The sequence below is a fragment of the Octopus bimaculoides genome, chromosome 19 (assembly GCF_001194135.2).
Source record: "Octopus bimaculoides isolate UCB-OBI-ISO-001 chromosome 19, ASM119413v2, whole genome shotgun sequence".
In the NCBI taxonomy this organism is placed as follows: domain Eukaryota; kingdom Metazoa; phylum Mollusca; class Cephalopoda; order Octopoda; family Octopodidae; genus Octopus; species Octopus bimaculoides.
In genome coordinates, this window is record NC_068999.1 from 26,362,377 (window position 1) to 26,372,175 (window position 9,799).

The 9,799-nt window shown below is 33.1% G+C and overlaps 1 protein-coding gene across 2 annotated transcripts in view; it reads right to left on the reverse strand.

Annotated features, from left to right (window-relative positions):
• The window catches only part of LOC106883272 (thimet oligopeptidase), a 41,420-nt gene that overhangs the window by 15,844 nt on the left and 15,777 nt on the right, over positions 1-9,799 (reverse strand). For both annotated transcript variants that reach the window (XM_052974914.1, XM_014934221.2), the window contains exons 4-9: positions 7,823-7,954; positions 6,596-6,633; positions 6,214-6,326; positions 5,743-5,797; positions 4,251-4,415; positions 2,386-2,547 (exon numbers count right to left, since the gene is read on the reverse strand). In XM_052974914.1, coding sequence (XP_052830874.1) covers positions 2,386-2,547; positions 4,251-4,415; positions 5,743-5,797; positions 6,214-6,326; positions 6,596-6,633; positions 7,823-7,954 — 665 coding nt within the window. The remainder of the gene's footprint in view (positions 1-2,385; positions 2,548-4,250; positions 4,416-5,742; positions 5,798-6,213; positions 6,327-6,595; positions 6,634-7,822; positions 7,955-9,799) is intronic.

The window sequence follows — 9,799 nt, forward strand, 5'->3', positions numbered from 1 at the left end:
TTTCAATGTACCGTCATCCAACCCACTTTACTTTATCAGTAGATAGCATAGTGTGATAAGTGGATTCAATTTTTTCTTAAAGCATTATCATCGAAAGAAAGAAATTTCGTTTTAACATAGCATTAGAATCTGAATTTTAGGCCAGGCAAATCAGTGTCATGACCTTTAGAGAACTAGATAATATTGTCATCCAAGCATTTACAATAACTTTTTTGTCAGTAGTATTATACTAATGTTTTTGAAATGCTAAACTATATTTTCAAAGTTCAGATATAAATTGTTAATGACATATACAATAAATTTTGAAAAATGTCATAAATAATAATCTAAAAGTATAACTATTTCCACAAGGAGCTTGATATGTTTTTGTCATAGTACTTCTGAGAGTGTACAATAAGTGGAGGCATAGCAGTGTGGTTAAAAAGTTTTTTTCTCAACCAGTTAGTTTGGGGTTCAGTCCCACTTTGGCACATCTTAAGCAACTGTCTTCCACTTATAGTTCCAGGTGATAGTAGGAGATGTCATCAAATGTCATCATCTGTAGTTGAACTACAAATGGTGATATTTGATGACATTTTCTGTCAACAAATCACCCAATAGTTGTGCTTTTGAATTCCTCTGGAATAAGAATATTCCTTACTTGAAAAATAGGCAAGAGTTGGCAACAGGAAGAACATTTGGCTATAAAATCCTTGTGAGAACTGTACAAGCCATCTACAAGGATGCTGTCAATAAGATGAGAATTAGCCATGTATAGTGATAGGTTTAGTATCCAGATAGAAGTTCATCAGGGCTTGGTTTTCAGAGTCCTCCAGGTCATAACAGAGGAGTTTTAGACTGGTTTCCTGTGAGAACTCCTCTATACTGGTGCTAGTTGAATCTGTAGTAGAATTAGAAAAGAAATTCCAGGCATGGAAGCAAAGCCTGGTATCAAAGGGTCTCAAAGTCAACTTAGCAATGACCAAAGTTTTAGTAAGGAAGAAAACAAATTTCTGCTTCCATCACTGAAATGGCCTTGTTCAATGTACAGAAAAGAAGTAGGTAGAAATTCTATACAGTTTACCTAGTGCAAACTATAGACACAAAAGTGATGCAGTTGTATCAAAGACAGTTAACAGAGGGTAGACTTTGTACATAGATGATCAGAAGCAATAAGCACTAAAAGGACTTTTTCAAAAACCCAGGAAGATTCCTAGAGATAGTAAATAGCTTCTGTTACATGGGTGTTCAAATAAGTAGTAGAGAGAGATGTTCTAAAAGTACAGTTGCTAGAATAAGAACAGACAAAGTTCAAATAAGTGTTGCCACTGCTGGCAACAAAAGCTTCCTCTCCCAAAGAAAAAGACAGATTGCATGATGCTTGTGTATGAACTGCAATGCTACATGGTAGTGAGACATGGGCCTTGAATGCAGAGGGCTTGTAAAGCTTAGAAAAAAATGAAACCAGCATGCCCAGTCGGATGTGCAACATAATTGTGCATGAATGACAATGTATAAATGTATTGCATAATGTATGTGCATAAAAGCTGCACTGGTATGGACATGATGTGTATGGACGAGGATAGCTGTATAAAGAAGTGCTGATCACTTAAAGTGGTTGGAACTTGTGGAAGAAGGAAGCCCAAGAAAACATGGAATAGTGAAGGTTGATCTAAGGACTTTGAACCTCATAGAAAAGATGACAAAGGACCAAAATGACTGGAAATATAATACAGTGCTCAAGAAAGCCCATCTAACAATGTGAAACTGATTCTGAAATGTGTGCTCTTGTGTGTGTGTGTGTGTGCATGCAGGTACACACACACACACACACACAACAGTGCCCATCATCCAATTTCCTCCTCAAGCCTCTCAACTTCCCATCATTTGTCTATCACTGATCCATTCATTGCCTTTATAGCCTCAATAGTCTGATGCTGAAATTAAATGAGAGCAGCACTGCATATTTCATCATCTTTTTCCGTGATACCAGTGATCTTTCTCACTTCCTGGAGCCACTTCACTCATCATTCATCCTTTAATTTTTAATAATGTCCCTCCCCATTAACATTTTACACTGATCATTGTTCTGTGCTACCAAATTATCTCTCCTTCTCAACCATCATACATCTCTCACTCTCCCCATGCACATCTGCCTCTCCTCTCACTCCCATGCAACCTACCCAAACACATGTCATCTCTCTTTCTCATCCTTCCTCTGTCCACTGGATTACTATTTTGCTATTCCTCACCCCTGTCTGTACTGTCAGTTGTCACCTACTCTCCTCTACCTTCTCCCCATCTCATGTATTATCAAACATTTCTCCATCCTTGTCCTCCATTCACTACTTCCCTATTTTCTGTAAAATCACTAATATAACAAAAAATTGTGACAAATAAGCTTACCTGGTATATACTCAGAAGACCTTCAGTAACGATTTCCACTGAGAAATATTCACGAAGTTTATCCTCATCAATAGCAAAATCTTTCTCCTCTAGTAAATTCATGCAATAACGCATATCATACATGTTTATCTTTCCATCAAATTCAAAGTTGTGTTTCTCACACTATTGAAATAAAAATATCTTTTTTAATATTTTGGAATATTCATAACAATACAAATATTTATAACCTAAAGGAAGATATATTTGGTACAAGTGATAAATCATTATCTTTCATGTTTTACACTATTTTGCTATTTCAACTGTATGTTTAATTCTTCTAAAGTCAATAAAAGAAATGTCAGAAATAGATTGTACTTTACTACCTTCAAATATTGGCATTATGCCAAATCAAAGGAAATCAATATTTATAGCCATATCCATCCTCATTTACAGACTAAAGGAAACCATATTAGGTTGTCCCCCCATGATGTGGCTAGTTTCTAAAATTTATTTTTGTGAATGCATATCAAATAAATTTTAAAGCATTAACTCCTGCTATGCATTTTTCCGACATCACTGATTTAGAAAATCTTATATCTATTGCTGATTATATACTGGTTTTAATGTTCTTTCTTTGCTTTCACAGATGCTATTCATAAAAGTAGTCAAAATTTTGCCTTTGTGTGAGTTTAAACTTAGTAAAAATGCATCTCAAGTAATCAAAAATGTGTTGCATTTAGGATGAGAACTTGCACTGCAAGAAGATAGTTCAGTTAATTTCAATCTGGAGACAAATGCCTGAATAATGAGTGTTGTGGAAACCCTCCATCAGTGGTCAATGATGAAACATTAAAACAATGTGAACGCTAATCCTAAGAGTACTATTTGAGCTTTTGTCAATGATTTTAAGGTTTCAAAATCATCTATAAGACACTATTTTGCAATGATCAGTAAAGTGAAAAAGGTGGACAATGTTGTTCTTCATGAACTACAAACTGCAAAAGAGATGCAGCATTTGACAGTCTGTTATTCTTGCATGAAATAAAACCATTTTCTGAAAAGAATAATCACGCGTGACAAAAAGAAATGTAAAAGATCTTTGCAACAGCTATTCATTTCTGTAGCCAGGAGAAACAGTAACATCTCAAATCTAACTCTCTATCAGCAAATTGGGGGTCAATTAATTCCAAATTATCTCTGAAACATCCGGCATTGATAAATAGACAATGGCTTATACTCTTGCACGACAGTATCAGATCCCATTTCACAAATCAAACCAAAGCACAGTTATAGCAACTTAATTATGAAATATTGGATCATCCTACATATTCTCCAGATTTATCAACAGACTATCATTTATTTTGCCACCTTTCAGCTTTTCCTCTGTGACAAAAAGTATGAAAACAAAGAAGTAATGATATTTGAACAATTTATAGCTTCAAAAGACAATAATTTTATCAAAGAGTCTCCAAGTGTGATGGAACGGCATTGTTAGCTAAAGGAGTGTATTTTGATCAATAAATAATGATTAAATACTTTTTATTTACTAATTTCTAAGTGGCTACTTCATGTGGGACAACCTGATATAAACACACAAAATCCATTCCCAGAAACATTTCATTAAACTTGTAACATCATCTGGTTGATTCAAGCTACTTTTCTTCAAATAAAATAGAAAAATTATTATTGGGTTATAACTATACTAATCTTACTTATATCTTTTCATGTTGTTTGTTTTTGTATTTAACTGGTCTAAAAGTAACAAACGCATTGTATTTTAAGAAGGCGCTTAGTCTTCAGATATGATACTTATTTCTCATTAGCAATGACAGATTTCAAAAGTAAATTGTGAAACACTGTCTACATAAAACTTAATACATATTTACCATTTCCTTCTTGTATTCCAAGTAGTATTTCATTTCTTTTTCATATATCATTTTCAGTTTGGGCAATAGTTCTGCATAAAATTTCTGCACAGTTTCTGGAGTTTTTGCCATTCTCATATCTAAGACACATGAAGCATGTGTCTTATAGCCTAGCAGATTGGCTTGCTGCAAAAATAAATGATACACTGATAGCAATCATATTTAACAAATCAAATCAAAGTCCATATATATATACTATTAGACTCAAGGTACACAAGGTTTTAAACAAAACTTTGCCATTACACTTCATATCTTTGCTTTACAACCTAACTACACCTTAAAGGACTGCCTACACTTCTCAGTACAACTAGCTGTAGATTTGTTTTATTCTTTTCTTTTTTTTAATCTATCTAGCAGACCATCACAGAAAAAAAAATATGTACAATAAGAAAGAAAAAGAAACGAAGCTCCTATCTCTGCTGGTGACAAGGGGCCTCTTGCTCAGAGTAAAAGGTAGACTGTATGACGCATGTGAGCGAACAGCCATGCTACATGGCAGTGAAACATGGGCTGTGACTGCTGAGGACATGCGTAAGCTTGCAAGGAATGAAGCCAGTATGCTCCGCTGGATGTGTAATGTCAGTGTGCATACATTACAGAGTGTAAGCACCCTGAGAGAAAAGTTGGATTTAAGAAGCATCAGATGTGGTGTGCAAGAGATGACTGCGCTGGTATGGTCATGTGGTGAGAATGGATGAGGACAGCCACGCGAAAAAGTGTCACACCCTAGTAGTTGAGGGAACCTGTGGAAGAGGTAGACCCAGGAAAACCTGGGATGAGGTGGTGAAGCATGACCTTCGAACATTGGGCCTTACCAAGGCAATGACTAGTGACCAGAACCTTTGGAGATATGCTGTGCTTGAGAAGACCCGACAAGCCAAGCGAGACCATAGCCCATGGCCTATGCTAGTGGGTGTAACCAGCCCATTTATGAATACCCCTCATTCATTGGACAATAAACCTTGCTTGTGAAGACCTATTGAGGCAAGTGAAATCAAAATCAAAATTGCTGACGTGGCTGACGACAGTACTGCCTGATTGGCACTCATGCCAGTGGAATATTAAAAGCACATCCAAATGTGGAGTGTAACCGGCCCACTTATGAATACCCCTCATTCATTAAACAATGAACTTTGCTTGCAAAGACCTATTGAGGAAAGTGTAAACAAATTAAAATCGCTGACATGGCCAATGACAGTACCATTACTTTATCATGGCTGAAAAGATACCAAGCTGCATAACAATTACTGAAATAATTCAAGCAAATATTTGAGTTTTCAAAATCTGTTATTGAAAGGAATTTATTTAATTTTGGTTTTCCTTAGTAAAATAAATACAGATCAATGCAAAATATATTTTAAACAATTATCTCAACTGCACTCTAAATCAAAATAATATATGAAATACTATAAACCTTTAAAATTGCCATTATATTTTTAATAATTATACTAACCTCATGACGTAATTTGATTACTTCTTCAAGAATTGGAGCATTTTCTTTAATACATCTGGAATTGAAAATACAAGATAGAGATAATAAAACAAATATAATTTTTCTAATACAAATAATATAATTGCAAAGATTTATTAAATACATTTATTAGGCTTATTTTAGACACTTTATTCTTTGATTCATCTTTGGGTGCCATATATTAAGCCCTGTATGTTCATTTTTCTTTAAATAAGTACTGACCGAAGTAGAAGCTATCACATGAAACAACCAAATTACTGTGCAACTGATAAAAATTTTGTTAGTTAAAAAGTATTGAGCTTTTGATTTGTTAAATAGAAAATGTCTTGATATAATAGAGAGTGGTGTGATGGTAGGGAACATTAAACTTAATTTAAGAAAATATATTCAAATGATTTACTTGCTACTGTATTATCTTACAAATAAAATTTAAAAACCAAGAAACTCATTTACCGAGAATGGAAAATATATGCCAATTTCTTTCGAGTTTCAGGATTATGTGCTTTTTTCATGATTGGAAAATAATGCGGATATTTTAAAGTTACTTTGTATTTGCCATCGTCCGTCTGTTAAAAAAAAAAAATAATGTTACAGAGTAAAAATAGTTAAAATTTTGAAATATGAAAATTTTTTAAATCTATTTTTATTTCATGAAATGTTTACAGGTTATTTTAAATTAGAAATTCAATAAAAAGTATTTAAAAAATATTTATAAAATTAATAATATATTTCTTTGTAATTGAAACGAAAATATTTGCCATCATTTGATGTTAAATAAATGTTAATTGTTCTTTAAAATTAACATCTTAGTTCATAATTTATACACAGAACTTACCTTTTCTAGAGAACTTATGAAAGACTCTGGCAAGCCAACTGAATAACAAAATTAAGCAAAATTTACAGAAAATAAGAAAATGTATTAGCTGCTAAATAAATAATGAAATCAAATCAATATTTCATAAAATACAGGTAATTTAAACTCCATTTTGAAGGAAATTGTTAAATATATATAGAGAAACTGATATTTTATATAAATATATATAGAAGACTGATATTTTTACTTGCATTAGCAGAGTAAAAGAAATGAAATGGCTTCAAAAGCAACACACATATATATTGTTATAAAAAGTACAAAAGAATAATAGGATTAAAGCAAGTGAAATTGTAGGTATAGTAGCAAAATAGAATTAAGAATGACAGAATTCAGTTTGGAATTATTATCAGAATGTGAAACTACAGACACTTAGCTAAGCAGATACACTGGTGAAATCCCTAGCTGGTCCTTAGTTTAAAAAGTGTTATTCAGCACATCATACTGAACCATTGTCATGATGATCATGGCTGCTAACTAAGTTTCAATGACCCAGTTGATACAGTTGTAAATAAAAACTGTGGATGACAGTGTATATTCGATGAGTCTTTTGACAATAATGTGTAATCAATGATTATCAAGTTGTACTATTACATAACCTAATTAATGCTCAGAGTAGAACCTAAACAGTATAGTGTGTTGGATACAAAGTTGATGAAATAAGTTGAAACAATTACTGATTTTGTTAGTAATAAAACTTTTCTTACTCTATACAAATAGACAGGCCATATATTTTGCATGTTAGAAATGTGATGAATAGGATTCATAAGACCTGCATGTCAGCATAATGAACTGATTACAAATTGATTGAAAAATTTATTATTTTTAGAGATTTTCTGCATTGTATGCAAAAAAGAAGACTACAAAAGCTGTGGACATGAAATATATTTTGAAATGTCTTCAATGAAGAGTGTTTTAAGACTGTGGGTGAGGGAATCCAGATCAAAATTAAACTGACATAGGTTTAAGAATCAATATTTTAATCAGATTTTAAGGAAGTCAAGCACATCAACTACATAAGAAACCAAAGCCTTACCAGACATTCTAAAACTGCATCAGTTAAATAATAGTTGATAGTTGTTGATTCCAGTTTAAAATTGCCAAAGTTGTAGCAGCTCCATTTAAAGAGAGTAAAAATATTAATCTATCAGATACTTTACAAGTCACAAAGATTATTGTAATTGTACTCACTCAAGTCCTCAGTAGAAAACTCCACAACAGAGTTTTCTTCAATTACATTCTTGTTGAATTCAATAGCCAATTCGCTTATTCTTTTTTTAATTTTCATGATTTTGTCTTGGGTTTCTTTAGGTAGATGTAAACCTTTAAATGGAAAAGAATAATTAAAAGTTTAAAGAACATATATTTTCTACACATAAAATGGTAGCGTGACAGTGGGCTTATTATTGTTATTTATCATATATTTGTACCACACTAAGAATCAATTAAAATTTACTGGGAAATAGTGATCTTCATTCAATCTTCAGCTATGAAAACTATTCAAATATTTCTATTTTTTATTTCATAAAAACAAAAGACACGTCCATTCCTTAAGAAGAACAGTGACAGGAATGAGAGAAATTAGCGTGTTTCATAATTCAATGATGAACATTTTTTTTTTACAACTACTCATTATAATTAGAATGATAACTGGAAAGAGGTTAAATTGGCAACCTGCTAGCCAAAGAATCAAGCTAGGCATTTGATCCTCAACACTCAATTTTGCTAAAAATAGATGAGGTTTAGTACAGTACTGAAGGTAGTGATTACATTATTATTGGCAAGTGTTTATTAATATGTAGTCCTAACCCTCCGGTCAAAAAAGACAACCAGAAACACTACCATATTTTTCGCTTGATTTTCAATCTATATGAAAACAATATAATCAGTGGCACTTCAACAAGCAATTTGGTTATTAACCTTTCCAAAATTCAGCTATGAACTAAGAGATGATAATAACTTAAGTTGAGTGAAGGACAAATAGTAATACCTTAAATAAGATTTATGGCTTATATATTCAAGAAAGGAATATAAAAAAACTAGCAAAGAAACCCGGCCTTGCTCAGGATTAAAATAGTTTATTATTGTTTTACTTGTTTTGGTATTATAACCCAATTTCATTTGGGTCTACACAGGCCACATTTTAAAAGATGAGGAATTTTGCCCTAGTGGCCATGCCTTCCAATTGAGCAAACTCACCAGCACTTTTAACATAGGTGTGCAAATTTTCAGCTCAATCCGACCACATTTACTAACACTTTTGCCTGCACAACTGCTTGTGAGACAACATCCACCTTTTTCACAAATATATAGCAGATTTACAGAGACACCCAGCCTTGCTTGGGGCATAGTTTTTCATTGTTTTACTTGTTTGGTTATTATAACCCAATTTCATTTGGGTCTATTTGGGCCACATTTTAAAATATGAGGAATTTTGCCCTAGAGGCCACACTTTTCAATTGAGCAAACTCAAAGTTGCCATGCAAACTCGCCAGCACTTTAAACATAGGTGTGCATATTTTCAGCTCAATCTGAACACATATGCATACATTAAATATATATATATATAGATAGATAGATATAGATATATGTACATATATGTGCATTATATTTATGTACACATTATATATACACACACACACATATAAATATATAAACACACACATATATATAAATACAGATATATATACTTTATATATATATATATACATATATATACACACACACATACATACATCATATATACATATTATATATATAAGGCGCAGGAGTGGCTGTGTAGTAAGTAGCTTGCCTACCAACCACATGGTTCCGGGTTCAGTCCCACTGCGTGGCATCTTGGGCAAATGTCTTCTACTATAGCCTCGGGCCGACCAAAGCCTTGTGAGTGGATTTGGTAGACGGAAACTGAAAGAAGACCGTCGTATATATGTATATATATGTGTGTGTGTGCTTGTGTCTCTGTTTGTCCCCCTAGCATTGCTTGACAAACAATGCTGGTGTGTTTATGTCCCCGTCACTTAGCGGTTCGGCAAAAAGAGACCGATAGAATAAGTACTAGGCTTACAAAGAATAAGTCCTGGGGTCGATTTGCTCGACTAAAGGCGGTGCTCCAGCATGGCCGCAGTCAAATGACTGAAACAAGTAAAAGAATAAAAGAATATATAT